Source organism: Gavia stellata, chromosome 4, assembly GCF_030936135.1.
Source record: "Gavia stellata isolate bGavSte3 chromosome 4, bGavSte3.hap2, whole genome shotgun sequence".
NCBI lineage: Eukaryota > Metazoa > Chordata > Aves > Gaviiformes > Gaviidae > Gavia > Gavia stellata.
The window spans coordinates 2,422,792-2,438,136 of NC_082597.1; the positions used below are offsets into that span (position 1 = coordinate 2,422,792).

A 15,345-nucleotide genomic window follows, 5' to 3' on the forward strand; every position below is an offset into this window, starting at 1 on the left:
TTTTTCCTCCCTCTCCCCCTGTGAAGCCGCGGGCAGCTGCTGGTGCTGTCGGACCCACACGGTCCCCAAGCCACCCCAACGCCACCATTTGTGTGCCTTTTCCTCCCTTTTCCCCTTCCCAGACTCTCCTTGTAGCCCTCATCTCCTTCCAAGCACAAAATTGCTTTTCAGACCCGGTTTTGCTGCCTCAGTATCCAGCGTTTCCGACACCAACCACGGTGACATGGACACAGGCCGTAGCGGGACTTGCCTGTGGCCCCAAGAGCATGGGAGGGCCTCCCAGGAGGCTCCCCCACAAGCCTCAGGCAAGCTCGATTTCATATCGAAGCGATAATTTCATTATCTAAACCCAAAACGGCGACGAGCGCTGTTCCTCTGCAAGAAAGCAGCGTTTGAGCCGCCCCCCGCGCCTTCTCCTCACGCCACCGCAGCGCCGGGCCCCGCGCCGCCATTACCGCCCGCCCCCACCGTGGAACTACAACCCCCATCATGCCCCGCGGGGCGGCACGGCCTGAGGGAGGAGGTGTCGAGCCGTCGCGGGGGCCGCTGGGAGTTGTAGTTCCGGCGGCGGAGCCTCGGCGGTGTCGGTGAACGGGCGGCGGGCGGGAAGCGAACTACCGGCGCCCGGGAGGAAGCGGGGGCGGCGGGGCCGAGGCCGGGAGCGGGGCCGCGGCCCGGGAGCGGGATGCGGTGGCGGCCCGGGACGCCGCCTCGCTGCTTGGGGCGACACCATGCACTCGGCCGTGGCGGTGGGGCTGGTGTTCGGCGGCTGCTGCAGCAACGTGGTGTTCCTGGAGCTGCTGGCCAGGTGCGGGGCCGGGGAGAGGCTTTGGGGGCAGAAGGGGGAGTTAGGGGCAGGGGTGAGGGGCAGGGATGGGATCGGGGGTCGGGTGAGGCTCCCCGGGGCTGGGGGCCGCAGGGTCTCCCCCACCGGCTTCAGGACTTGTGAGGGGAGGAAGGGGCAGCGGTGCCCAGGGGGTCCCCAGGAGATGGGGTGGGGGTGAGAGGATTTGGGGGGGTGGTGGTGGGGCTGCCGGGGGGACACCCGGGGCTGGCACCTATCCTGGGCCTGGCCCTGAGGGGGTCTGCGGCCCCGGTGGGGTGGCCGGCCCCCCTCACAGCTTGGGGGGCAGCCCCAGGCCCCGGGGCTCCTCATCAGGGTGCCAAGAGGAGCTTGGGTGGGGATCGCCGGGCCTTGGCCTTGTGTCACCATCTGATGGGTTTTGTGGGGTTTTTTGGGGCAGTCCCCCTCGGCTTGGGCCCAGTCTGGTCCTATCATGGGCCGCTTCGGTATCCTGCCCAGGCCCTGGGGATCTCCGGCCTCTTCTGACGCAGGGACCACTGCATCAGTCTGGCCCTAAAGGATCCCCGCCACCCCTGCTCTCTGATCCCAGCACCTCGTACAATTAACAGCTGAAATCCCAAGGAGGAGACACGCAGGTGCTGGCTACGGGTCCCCTGGGATGGCAGGCAGGGCCGAGGGAACGTTGTCCATCTGGAAATGTGATCTTCGGCAGTGTCACGCGGCTGCAAAGCCAACGTGATGAGGGCGAGGAGTCCTTTGTGGCACTCGGAGCGAAGGCGAATTGCCAGGTTGCAGAGAGAGGAGGGCTGACATTTGGGGTACGTCCGAGCGCTGTCTCACCATCCTCACCCTGATGGAGGAAGGTTGGCATGGCTTGGAAAAGGTGATGGTATGCTGGATTTGTTTTCAGGGCTGGTCAGCAAGCTGTGAAGGCAAAAGTGCTAGACCTGACTGGAAAAAAGTAATGATTGAGCTGGTTCTGTGCCTACAATCATAGTAAGTCAGTGTGGAGCTGCATCCCCTGACCATTCAGTTCTACGTTCACTTTGAAACTAGTAGTTAAAACTGCCCTTACTTTCTCCCTGCCCATCATCATCCCAGATTGTTAAGAGAAAAAGGGAGTGCAAAAGAGAGCCTGACTCTGTGAGCCAGCAGTGGAAGTGGGAGGCCAGGTCGCAGGTACCTTAACACAAGGTTGCACAATCACTCAGCAATTGCTCGATAAATCAAGAAGCAGTTCCTGGAGGAAGAAACCTTGCACGGCGAGTTGTCTTTCCTCTTGGGGATTGCTCTAACCTCTGCCTTTCCTGCCTGGCTTGTGCTGCAACATCAGTGAGGGAGGAGTGCAAGACACACTAGGCTTGTGTGTCCTCCAGCCAGACCTTAAAACAAACGCGAGCCATTTGGCCCTACTCAAAGGCTGCATTAGGTGTCTAAAGCCCAGAAGGGATTTTGAGCAGCAAATCCTAGAAGTCCAACTGCAGATATCTAAGAAAAGCTGCTTTTTACACACAAGCTTCTCTTAAGCATTGCCTCTCATCTGCTTTAGAAATTACCCTGTTCCCGACAGACAGCTTAGTTCCTGTGCCCCTCTCTTGCCCTGTTCACCTTTGGTCCCTAAATTGGGGTAACACTGGTTATTTATTTGGGTCTTGGTGTTGTCTAGAGGGGAAAAAGTCCCTCGTGAAGATGAATCTTCCCATAATAAGCGAAGTCCTGGGGCAGAGTCACAGGAAAAGGCAGTGACCAGACTGACACTCTGGTGGGGAATAACAAAGGTGATTGGAAGAAATTTGCTCAGGATTTATGAGGAAAGAGTAAAGGAATGAGAACTGTTTAGTCTAGAGATGCCTGAGGACAGACAAAAGACTTTAAACATGTGGAGAATGGTTGCAGAGAAGAGGAGATAAATTTTTCTGCTGGGCTCTGGTGGAGAACAAGAAATAAGGGCCTTAAATTGCTGTGAAAGGGATGTAAAGCAGGCCAAAAACCCAGGTTTGCTCCCTCTCAGTGTAGTGAAGTGGGTTCGTAAGAGAGAGAGCAGGGAAACTCCTCGTTGGAGCCTTTCAAGAGCAAGTTAAACAAGCCTCTGTCTGAATAACAGAAGGAGGCCTGGACAGGGCAAGGAACGCCATCCAGTTCATCCCATGTCCCCTGTCTGGAGCAACCCAACCTGTTGTGTTAGTGTCCTTTACTACTTGTCCCCCAGGGTCTGTCTTTGAGCCATAATATCAAAGCTCTGTGTGGCATGTACGTCCAGGCCTGGTTAGAAAGCCCAGGATCTGCTCTTGGCTTTCTGAAGCTGTGTCTTTGTGAGGTGCCTTCTCTGTAAAAACAGTTGAGACTCTGCGTGGTAGATCTCAACGGGGGTTTCTTCCCTTTATGGTGCAAATGTGGGTGTGTGTTCATCTGCAGGGGCCGTTGAAGGAATTCTCTATGAAACAGGGAGACTTCCTAAGTGATGGACAGAAATCTTCCTTGGAGGAGTGATTTGGTTGTGTTGAACTCTGTCTGAATGAGAGTAGTCTGCGTCAATGTGCCCCAAACTGATGTGCAGAAAGTGGACTAGTCTGTTTGTGCTCTGTTGACATGACTGAGAGTCCCACTCCAACTGTTTCATCCCACCATCTGCTAGGGCTGCGAGATGCTAACAGCCCCGGGGAATTCCATGGCAGGGTGACAATTGCATCATAGTGTTTCTGTTGCTTCTGGAGGACTCTCTGTCAGTTGGCTACAGCTAAAGCAGATCTTTGGTTGATATATCCAGACTTCTTGCCACCTCTTGTAGGTCTATCAGTGTGTTAGGATTGTGAGTCAAAGACATGGGCAGATACAGCCTGGGATTTTCTTTGTTTGTCTTTTTATTATTAGTCAACAAATAACCCTGTGTCAACACTTTACTGATAATGTGATGTCATATGTACAGCAAGTGACTGAATGCGAGGATCTGTTAATTGGGAGGAAACAAAGTCTAGTGCATGGAAACAGTCTTGGTTTATTTCAAGTTTACACTTGCTTTCTCTTCTCCTATAGAGATAAGGTTTACAATCCTGGAGCCTGGCCTCTGTCTCCAGTTCAGTGTCTCTTCTCTTCCTCCGAGTAACTTTTGAACCTTTTAACCTCATTGCACAGCAGGGATTGAAGTCTCATGGACAATTAAGTTCTGAAAAATGTGAAAATCGGTGGGTGGGTAGAGGGGAGGGGCTCAGGCTAGTGCCTGTCCCATGGAAAATGCAGAGAGAAGCTGGCCTTTCCAGGTGCAGTTTGGTGGCAGCCACGTGCCGCCCTGCATTAACCAGAGCACTGCTTCTCTTTCTGAGATGTCTGGGGGGGGTGACAGAGATTTTGGAGGAGACCAGACCTTCATCTCAGCTATCCAGGAGACAGCTCGGTTATTCCTGTTCTCCAGTACATCTCTCAGCTTGCATTCTGCAAAACTGTGTCTAGACCCAGCCTCTAACTGCTTGTGATGGCGTGTTGCATGAGTAAGCTGCATGCTTCTGCAGCAGGGTGGGGATTGGGACTCAACGGCATGCAGCTTCTCCATCAAGTCCTTTGGCTTTGGTTTCTGTCTTGCACCAGAGAAAGGGGAAGTATTTGCTCAAATTCCTCTGTCTCCCGCTGCAAATAACAGCAAGCTTTCTGATTATCTGACATGTCATAGCCTCCTCTGAGCCCACAGCTGACTGTGTGCCTCCCAGGAAATCCTCTCTTGCTCTCTGTAAGCTTCTTAGGAAGGAGGCAGAGCCTGCAGCAGGCATGTCTGCTAGGAATGGGTGAGCAACATGCAGGCAGTGTTTGTTTAATGTCGGACTGTTACAGGCTGTCTTGCCCTTCCGTGTAATTCCTCTTCCCTCAGAATAAATATGCAAGGTTGATTTGCTCAAAGGTGGTGTCATTTCCGATGCGAAGGTAGTGGTAACTGCAGTGCTTGGGTCTCTCTGGGAGAACAAAGATGCTCAGCTAAGAGGGTCTCTTTCGAGGTCAGACACTGTTTTGTGGCTTTCGATACCTTGTGGAGTTTGAAAACTTCAGTGCAAAGCATGTGTCACATTAGCAAGCTCTCTGGCTTGCCTGACTATCATGTGGCATTTAATGCCACGACCTTTTTGGGCTCCCATGATGAGCTGTTGTAGGTTCCTTCTTGAATGTACAACCAACCTTTGGTATCCAGCAAACACAGGAGGGCAGAGAGCTAAAGCTTGCCAGGTATATTGAAAGCAGGTCTGAGCTCATGTTCACGTGTTCTGGGGATGAGGTAGAAGCAGAACCATGGACGCTATGCCTTGCTCTGCAGACATGGACCTGAACTTGGGCCTTCCCTCATGCAGTGGAAATAAGGGCTATCGGAAATCCTGCTGCCTTCCTCCTGGGTGGACTCATCGTTTCAGCCGACCTCTAACAAACACAGCAGCTTGTACGCAGGGAGAGAGCCGTGTAAAAACCACTTCCCCATGAGAAAGAGGGAGATTCAGCTTCAATATGGTTATGTCAGTGCTTGATGTTGCTCATTCAGATCCTATACCCCAGCGGGATGTTATACAGACCTGTGAGATGTGACCAATTTCCTCTTCCTGACCCAATTCACCACATGATGGGGGTGGCTGCTCACTTCCCCTTTGGAAATGTTTGAGGAAGGGACTGTTACACATGTGTCTACAAGTACAGGTGAACAAATACCTGCAGGGAAGTGTTTAACAAAGGCAACATGAGAACCTGGACAGATAAAGCAGTTAAGCCACTCCAGGTTAATACTCGCTCTGGGATTATGAGCTGTTAGCCTCTTTTTATTGGAGCCCAATGCAGCATTTGTTCTCCATGGCATTGCTCTTATGCTTGTCTTTCTTCTCCATGCCTGCAGGCAGTTTCCAGGATGTGGGAACATAGTGACATTCTCCCAGTTCCTGTTTATTGCGGTGGAAGGCTTTATCTTCGAAGCCAACTTTGGGAGGAAGAAGCCAGCCATACCAATAAGGTACAGTTGATCTGAACACTTTTGCTAGGCACAAATTGACTGACTATCTGTTATCTCAAGAAGTGTTTAATAAAATGGCTTATCCGTTTATCCTGTCTAAATCCCATCTCTGCAGCATTTGTGAAGCCTCATTGAGAACCTGTCATGCCTGATAAAATATGAACTCCTCATTTATTGAGAATTCTTAATAGGAAATTGCCATCACATACTTTCCTGTCTGTGCTGGTTTTGGCTGGGATGGGGTTAACTTTCTTCATAGCAGCTAGTATGGGGCTGTGTTTTGGATTGTATGGGGCTGTGTTTTGGATTTGGGCTGGAAACAATGTTGATAAAGCAGGAATGTTTTAGTTACTGCTGAGCAGGGCTCACACAGCACCAAGGCCTTTTCTGCTCCTCACCCCACCCCACCAGTGAGTGGGCTGGGGGTGCACGGGAAGTTGGGAGGGAACACAGCCGGGACAGCTGACCCCAACTGACCAAAGGGATATTCCATACCATATGACATCATGCTCAGTATATAAAGCTGGGGGAGGAAGAAGGAAGGTGGGGACATTCGGAGTAATGGCGTTTGTCTTCCCGAGCAACCACTACGCGTGATAGAGCCCTGCTTCCCTGCAGATAGCTGAACACCTGCCTGCCGACGGGAAGTGGTGAATTAATTCCTTCTTTCGCTTTGCTTCTCCGCGCGGTGTTTTTTTTTTTGCTCTACCTATTAAACTGTTTTTATCTCAGCCCACGAGTTTTCTCACTTTTACTCTTCTGGTTCTCTCCCCCACCCCACCTGGGGGGAGTGAGTGAGCGGCTGTGTGGTGCTTAGTTGCCAGCTGGGCTTAAACCACGACACTGTCCAAGGAACAGGGCAGTATTTTGCACAGTTAAGAGTTTGCTGTGTTTGAGGAGCTTGCTATCTCTCTGGGGCTTGGTGCAATGGGCGTGGGAGGGAGAGGTTTACTGGAAACCTGGCTAAGTTCACTTTTGCATTTCTCCATCAGGGCTGATCTTGTCCTGGCAATGGCCTGGCGTGTTCATGCTCTCCTCCCTGGCACTCAGTGGCTGAAGTGAAGTGAGGAGGTTTTGTGGGGTTCCTTAGCAGACTGTCTAGCCCGTGGCAAAACAGAGTGCTGTGCTGAGTGCTCGGGACAGAGATCCTCATGACAGAAAGTTAAGGACAAGTTTAGTGTCATTCATGGCTGCGTCACAGCAAGGAACTTCAATTTGTGGAGGCTCTCTGGCTTAGGGGTAGAACCATGGAGGTGTTCAGGCTGGATTTGAATAGTTACTCCATCCACTCAGGGTAGTGATGCCCGCTGGCAGAAATTGAATCCTCGAGTCAACTCTTGTCTTATGCCACTGTCCTTAGGAAAGAGGGGTCTGGAGGAAGTCCATGCTAAAAGATCCCAGCTGGTCTATCCTCAGCTCCCCTTTGCTTCTGGGATTAGCACAAGCTGAGCCAGTGCAGGTCAGCCTGCTTCCACTTCTAAGGACTTCCCTGCTACAAAGTGGATTGATCTCCTTGTTAGTGCTTGTCACAGACCCAAGAGCTAGGTGGGCCCCTGCTCAGCTCCAGACCTTTCCTTGCAACCCATAATCTGTTCCCAAGGTGTCTCCCAGCATCCCAGGGAAGCACACGCATAGCTATGAGCTGAGTTTTTTGTGTTTGTGTTTCAGGTATTATTTCATCATGGTGGCCATGTTCTTCACTGTCAGTGTGGTGAATAACTATGCCCTGAACTTAAATATCGCCATGCCGCTGCACATGATCTTCAGATCAGTGAGTACTGTCATACCATCCTTTTCCTTCTCATGTGACATCTCTTCCCATCATCTCTGCAAGCACTGTCCCTGGTGCATGTGTTCTGCCACCTTCTCTTTTCCTGAGGGCACCAAAACCCTGTGCAAACACTAAACTCCAGCTAACTTGTGGGGAGAGCAACCTTGCTCTGAAGTCTCAGCTCCAGTTCTCACTTTCACAGTGTTGATCATTAAATTTCAACTTAATGGACAGACGAGGAAACCGAGGCTCAAACAGGCTTCATATTTCCAAAGGTGATGGGGAAGTAACAATGACAAAACCAAGCCCAGACTCTGGCTGTCAGCTCTGGATGGACTGAAAAGGGACCCAGCTTTCCCTTCCACCTCACAGCTACACCAAGTGGTTCACGTCCTAGTGTAGGTGTCTTCATTAAACACCGCAGGTCAGAGAGCATGGATTTGGCCTAGTTCCACCTGCACTGTTACTGCATAGGTCTTTGCTTTGGAAAATGCTATTAAAATGCATCTTCACTTAACTGTCAGGCTAAAACATCTGTTAAAACCAAAGAAAATAGAGCCCCAGCTGTAGGGAATAATAAAATCTGCTGGGCAGATCTGCCTGGCAGGCGCTGTTCTCCCGCAACACATCGTGGGGTTGAGATACCTGAAGTCAGGAGAGGTTAAAAAGAAGAAAAACAGACAACACTCTAGGAGACCTGTCCCGCATTAACCATGAGGGATGGTTCTTGTATTGCAGCCCTGCAGTCAATCTATGGAGCCATACTCCTGTTCCCAATTAAAAGCACAGTGATTTGGCCACATTCTGGTCTGTAGTACACACTGAGTGTCACGAGTGGGCCAAAAAAGGGGGAGGCCCACTGGCCAGAAGATCCTAGTAGCCTGTTTGCCCCAGCATCCTTGTTCCCAAGCCACCCAGCTCAACTCCTCCCCTCCTCCTAGCTGAAGTGAGACTCATAGACTCATAGAATCATTTAGGTTGGAAAAGACCTTTAAGATCATCGAGTCCAACCGCAAACCTAACACTGCCAAGTCCACCACTAAACCATGTCCCTAAGCTCCACATCCACACGTCTTTTAAATACCTCCAGGGATGGTGATTCATCCACCTCCCTGAGCAGCCTGTTCCAATGCTTGACAACCCTTTCAGTGAATAGATTTTTCCTAATATCGAGTCTAAACCTCCCCTGGTGCAACCTGAGGCCATTTCCTCTCATCCCCACCCTGTCAGTCTTTCTGATCCTGTTCTGGCATTTTAGTTGGTGTTTTGGCATTAGTTGTATTGAGTTTGCAGTGTTTCTCTGGGGCAGGCATCCCAGTCCGGGGAAGTTTGTCATGCTGACCTTCTGTTTTGTTTTTCTCCTCTCTCTCTTCTTTCCCAGGGTTCTCTCATAGCAAGCATGGCTCTAGGTATCATCATTCTGAAGAAAAGGTAAATTACAAACTTCTTTCTTATATCATCAGGCAATGTTCTGCCATTGACTTAATCCTGACTGGTTTTTAGTGCCCTCCCCTTTCCTGTTAAATAGTCTTGTTTTACTGATGGGGAAACTGGGACAGAGGTGTGCCTGGACTAGAGGCTGGAATAGTTCTCTCTTCTGTATTTCCACCACCCCTCACTCCTTCATTTAAGGCAAGCATGAACTGAAAAGAGAGATTTTACACATGACTGCAGCCTTCTGTGTTAGCTCTTTTCTTTCCTCTTACTTCTGTGAGGCCAGTACTGCTCCTGATGGATGGCTGTACTGGGTCTGGCTGGGATGGAGTTAAGTTTCTTCATAGCAGCCCATATGGTGTTGTGATTTGTGGCTAAAACAGTGTTGATAGCACACCGATGTTTTGGCTATCGCTGAACAGCGCTTACACAGTGTCAAGGCTCTCTGTTTTTCCCACTCTGCCCCTCAGCAAGTAGACTGGGGGTGCACAAGAAGTTGAGAGGGGATACAGCTGGGACAACTGACCCAAAATGGTCAAAGGGATATTCTGTGCCATATAATGTCGTGCACTGCAATAGAAACCAGGGTAGAGGAAGAAGGGTGTTGTGGGGAGTTGGCTTCCAAGATGGCCATGCTTAGGGGAGGTGGTGAGGGATTGCTTTTGCATTGTTTTTGTCCGGTGTCCACCCCCCCTCATTAAACTCTTTAGCTCAACCCACAAGTTTTCTCGTTCTTGCTCTTCTAGTTCTCTCCCCCATCCCACGAGGTTGGGGGAATGAGCGAGTGGCTGTGTGGGTTCTTGGCTGCTGGCTGGGGTCAACCCACCACAGTGGGAAAGACATCAGTACAGGAGGGTCCTCCCAGCTGCTTTGGGTCTGGCTGTGGGACCAATGTGGGCACATCCCCTGCCACTTCATCACTATGCAGAGATTCGCGCTGGCTTTGATCTGAGAGGGACCCTTTGCCGCAGGCAAGGAGGTCTTGGTCCAAATGCTTCCTTTTTGTTGCAGTTGGAGTAAGTTGACCATCCCTCCCAGCAATGTCCAATGTTAAGTAATGGGTATGTGCCCATTACCCCAAGTTCATACCGGTGTAAGGTAGCAAAATGCAATGCAAGGGAGCAGTAGATGAACAATGTGAGGCTGGGCTGGATCACTGACATCTGTCTTCTCCCCTGTGCAGATACAGCGTATCTAAATACACGTCCATAGCCCTGGTGTCCCTGGGGATCTTTACCTGCACTTTCATGTCTGCAAAGCAAGTGGTAAGGATTGGAAAGGGCCTGAGGTCTTAGCTGTGAACCTTATTGATAGAGGAGCTGCTGTCAGCACCTTCATCAGCAATTCCTTTTGCCTGACTATTAATGGAGAGATAAGGTGTTTCCTAGCTCTAGATCTGCTCCCCAAAAGCTCTTGTTCCTGGTCTCATTTTCCTGTGGTTTGGAGGGAAGGGAGGCACACACATGCATGTGATTTAACTTAATTACAGATGCCTTTTATCCTGTGTTGTTCAGGTTGCTGTTTGCTGAGAATATACCATTATGTTTTTTGCCACAGCTAGAAGCTGTTTTCTCTTGCCCTTACTGCAACGTGTTGCAGTTAGGAGCAGGTGAATCTTAAACAAAAATCAACTATCTTAAATCTTTGCTCTTTTTATCCCAGAAGAGATAGTCGGCTTTCAGGTCAGTTTTTTCCAGACCTGTTGTCATCTGACATGACTTTCTGTGACCCTTGAAATAAAGTGCATGTATTTGGAGAACAGGAGGGAGTGAAGAAAATCCATGTGTAACACCACGTTGGGCTTTTCCTGGGTCAGCACCCACAGCCTGATCTTGTCAGCTGAAGACAGAAAAATGGCATAAAGTGGTGGTCAAGTGAAAATTGGTTGCACTTAATCCAGCTCTGAGAGATTGGAAAGAAACAGGGCTGTCAAACCTTCAAGTTCCCCATCATTTAATAGCTATTTATACTCTTAGGATGTCTGAGGAAGGTTTGTGCTCTGTGGCGTTGCTCTGTATTAATCTAGATTAACTCTCAGCAGGCATGGGGTTTTGGTATAGTACGGACAGTTGTGGCAAAGGTGAGTAATCTAATTTGGCCTAAACCACAGTGAAAGAACTCGAGCCAAGTCATGCTACCTAGAGTTTTAGCCTCGGCTAACAGCATCTACAAGCCTGGTTTCTTCAATGTCTTGACCGCAAGCCAGAGCCCTGGTTTTAGGACCTGACTGGGGCTTGGCCAGAGCCCTTGTTTTTTCCTGCACACCCACCTCTGAGATGGGGACAGAGGAGCCTGCCAATGGCTGGCTGTGGAAGCTTTCTAAGTGGCACTGATTATTTTTGTGGTTGAAGAGTTCGGTCTCTGGCCAAGCCAGGGCATTTCTTTCAGAAAAGCTACTTTCTTGATTAGACATTTACACTTTGGCTGGAATCTGGTGCATTCCCTGAAGCAGAGTGGAAAGCAAAGCGTGCTGTAGTTGCTACCACCTCTGTTCAGCCAGGGAAGCAACTCTGGAGAATGTGAGACCTTGGATGGTCTTTGCTTTATGGGCTTGCTTGGAACACAACACACAAACCAAGAGTGAGGTACAGGCAGGTCCGAATGAGCTGCAGGGACATGGTAGCTTGTGGTGACTGTGTTGTGTCTCCCTCCACCAGGCATCTGACTCCGGCTTAAATGAAGAGGACGGACTCCAGGTTTTCTTGTGGTGGCTGCTAGGTATGTGAGTACCACATCTCCAGCCGACCTTGCTGGGATGCTGGCGAGACTCGGCTCTCTGATGTCCTTGGCCATGTGGATTTTGCAAAGCAGACAGTGGTGGGAGTCCCCACACTGAGGTTAAGTTTTGCTGAGCATCTGGTGGATGTTGATTTGCAAAGAACGGGGTTTTGTGGCATGCATTAGCAGCTTTGTGCAAGGAGATACGCTTAATTCGGCCAACAAGTTAAATATGGCACCTAAGGGATTTCTGCAAGGTAGTGGCTTAGTGACAGAATGAGACTACAGTCATGCATGTTTACTGACACCCTCTTGATTTCTCTCTGCAACAGGAGCCCTACCTGATATATCTGATGCTGTGAGCTATGCTACAGAGAGGGAGAGGGGCTGTAGCTGGTTCAAGTGTTCATTCAGCACAGTATTTCATGGAGGAGACTCTACAGTCTGGCGCTTGAGTCTATTTTTATACCTCCAACCTAGATTTATTGGTAGCTTTTCAGGGAAACTGGGGATTGGTGTATTGTCAATAGTGGCAAACAACTGTATCCCTGGTATCCCACCAACTCTGCTTGCCAGGGCTGAGTCTCTTTTTTTAAAGAGGTGATCTTTTCAGAAGTCTCTTGGCATCTCAGCCTTTGTAATAAGATACTCGTGTCCTCAAGACCATTATCAGTTTTCTGTCCATCTTATCAACTCTGGATACTTCGGCTTTTTTCACTGAAAGCCAAATCAAAGGAGTTGTTAAGCTGTTTGTTTGACTTGAGCTATGCCATCCCTGAGCACTGTTGCAAGGCTGTGCTTCTGTTCCAGGTATCGCCGCACTCACCTTCGCCCTCCTCATGTCTGCCAGGATGGGGATTTTCCAGGAGATGCTGTACAAGCAGTTTGGGAAGCACTCCAAAGAGGCCCTTTTTTACAATGTAAGTCACCATGTCTTTTCTGTTGCTTTTACTGGGCAGATAGAGCTGTTAAGAGAGTCCCTTCCCCTCCCACCCTGTACTCAGCACAAATCCAAAGGATCACACGCCGCAAGGCTGGAGCAGTGAAGAGTGTGCTCTCGTCCAGATGTCTGAGGCTGGTTTCCCAGGATGAGAAGTGGGGTGGGTTCACATAATCTGTTAACATCATGTCTTTACTTTTCTCTCCAGCATGCATTACCACTCCCTGGCTTTCTCCTCCTCGCCCCAAACATCTACCACCATGCAGTACTCTTCAGCCAGTCCGGTGAGTGTTGCACAGAGGGATCCTTGCTCTCATACCTTTCTGTCCTCTGGAAAATGCTGTAGGAAGCTTTCAGTCCAGCAGGAAAAAAAACCCCACGCTGTCTTGGGGACATTGTCCAACCTCTTCCTCATGGTAGGCCAGATGCCAGCATGCTTGGACAAGTAGTGATTGCTGACTGCTGAGAGCCTGGCCATGGGCAGCTGACCGGTCAGCTGCTACAGCAGCTCACAAAGCTGAGCCATGAGTTACTGTGTGGATCGCTGTGGTTAAAACCCAACCTTTGCACTAATACACACCCGTATGCCTGTTGGGCCCAGCCAGATTGCTCATCTGTCCACCTTGAGCTGTACATCTGCTTAAGTTTAATAGTAAAATTCACGAAGCTTTTCAGTGCCAGCAAGCTTCCTATATTCTGATCTCAATTTTGTGAAACTGGAGGGATCTTTCCTGAGTAGGTTTGCTGGTTCTGGAATTCCCTCTGTGTACAGGGAATGTTTGCATGCATAGATCACTTTAATCTGTTCATTAATATCATTGCAAAATATTTCTAGCATGCTGCACCCTCTCAAGAAAAGCAGGAGATAGGTGACCCCTGGGGAAAGGGATGTGGTAGTTCAGAAATGGGAGTACCAGGACCAAATCCTCAACCACAGGTGTAAACACGGACCTGTTGGCTTTTGTTTTGCCGGTGCTATGCAGGCTTTCCCGTGCTAGCGCTGTCAGCCTCTCAGAGCCACGCAGTTGATTCATCCAGTTTTAACAGCCCTTACACAAGAAAGCAAGACAGATCTTTTCTTTTAATGTCTTTTTTCTGTAGCCTACTTCTTCCTCCATCTTCCTTTCTTCCCCACAGAAGTCCAAGCATAAATGTCTGCAAACTCTCTTGTATATGTCATTTATCACAGTAAGAATAAGATATCTGGAGCAAAATCAAAATGCGCCCACACCTCATTCTGCCTAATGCAGCAATGGCCTCCTGAAGCTGCAGCATGTCCTGGATCATGGTCAATCCTGGACAGGAGAGAGACAACTCTCCTTGCATCTTTAAGCAGTAGTAGGGCAGTGACCTTGCTCCATCCTTTCTCCCCGCAGAGCCGTTCCAGGTCCCAGTGATCGGGCTGACCCTGCCAATCATGTGGTTCTACCTCCTCATGAACGTCATCACTCAGTATCCTTTCAAAGTTCAGCTTGAGACATGCCGCAGAAATGACATCGGGGTGGGAGAGGAGGAATGGGGTGAGGGTGCCAAGTCCTCCCTGCATTTGGGAGCTGATTTTTATGTAACTCTTGGAAAATACAGAGTGAAATTTAACCGTGGGCTTATGACTTTTTCCAAGGTGGCTGAACCACCTGGCCACCGCCTCTTGGAGCATATAGAGTGGAATCTAACCTGGGGTTTATGTTATTTCCAGGGTGGCTGAAATCTGCCACCACCTCCCCAGGGACAGGCCGGCTGGTATAAACTCCTGGTGGTTCTGCTAGCCATCTCTAGGTAGAAGGGACAGATCAGGAGCCGTTTGTGTGCCGTATCAGTCTGTGGATTCTTCCAGGCAGTGAGGACAGCTCTGAAAGTCTGATGAAGCTGAGATGCCCTCAAAAAAGGGACCTTTCAGTCCAAGGCCCTCTTAGCATTTTCCTCTCACTTTTGAGAGAGCACTGTGCTCTGTTGCTGCTCATGCTCCTCCATGAACCCCCCTTCTTTAATCTGCCGTTCTCATGCCCCCTCAGGGGGAAAGGGGATTTCTGCTGGGTATAAACTGAGAAGTCTGATCTTAGCTTCCCTTGGCTCCACGGCATGGACCGCAAACCCTGCGCGCCATTAACCTTTTGACAATACATCAGCCCCGGCTGCTTCTGCTGGGGTAGTTTTGCTGTCCCGGAGCAGGGTCGGGGGGAGCATGGGAGATTTGGGGTGTCCCTGGGGTTTGTAGTGAAGCTATTCATAGCTGTAGAAATGCTGATCTGAGGAGAAGGGAATTTTATTCCCTCTGTAACCAGACTGGGGCTATCCATTGCCCAGTCCTTTTCATTCCCGAAGGCCTGCCCAGGTGACCCTCACTCTTCAGCACTGATGTCCCCTTGCCTCCGGCCACCCAGATACGTCTGCATCCGAGGCGTCTTCATCCTCACCACGGAGTGCACCTCCCTCACCGTCACGCTGGTGGTGACGCTGCGCAAGTTCGTCAGCCTCATCTTCTCCATCCTCTACTTCCGCAACCCCTTCACGGCCTGGCACTGGCTGGGCACCGCCTTCGTCTTCGTGGGGACTCTCATGTACACGGAGGTGTGGAACAGCCTCGGGTCCTTCCTGGCCCGCTGGAGGAAGAGGCCGAAGGAGGATTAACAGCTGGGGACTCTCTGCAGGGACCTTTTTATTGTTTTATAGAGCAGAGCAGCAGGGAATCCCCCAGAGGGGGG

General features: G+C 50.3%; 1 protein-coding gene across 1 annotated transcript; it reads left to right on the forward strand.

Moving 5' to 3' along the window:
* Positions 1-731: 731 nt before the first annotated feature.
* Positions 732-15,345, forward strand: SLC35B4 (solute carrier family 35 member B4). The gene is made up of 10 exons (XM_059816993.1): positions 732-808; positions 5,667-5,780; positions 7,449-7,551; positions 8,933-8,982; positions 10,169-10,250; positions 11,643-11,703; positions 12,514-12,623; positions 12,852-12,927; positions 14,020-14,095; positions 15,025-15,345. The coding sequence occupies exons 1-10, from the start codon at positions 732-734 to the stop codon at positions 15,269-15,271; spliced, it is 996 nt and encodes a 331-aa protein (XP_059672976.1). The 3' UTR covers positions 15,272-15,345.

Excerpts from the sequence above, each read along its gene's own strand:
- SLC35B4 (XM_059816993.1), top strand. The coding sequence starts at position 732 with ATGCACTCGGCCGTGGCGGTGGGGCTGGTGTTCGGCGGCTGCTGCAGC. Across the intron at positions 809-5,666 it reads TTCCTGGAGCTGCTGGCCAG|GCAGTTTCCAGGATGTGGGA; the intron begins GTGCGGGGCCGG and ends CCATGCCTGCAG. Across the intron at positions 12,928-14,019 it reads AGTACTCTTCAGCCAGTCCG|AGCCGTTCCAGGTCCCAGTG; the intron begins GTGAGTGTTGCA and ends TTCTCCCCGCAG.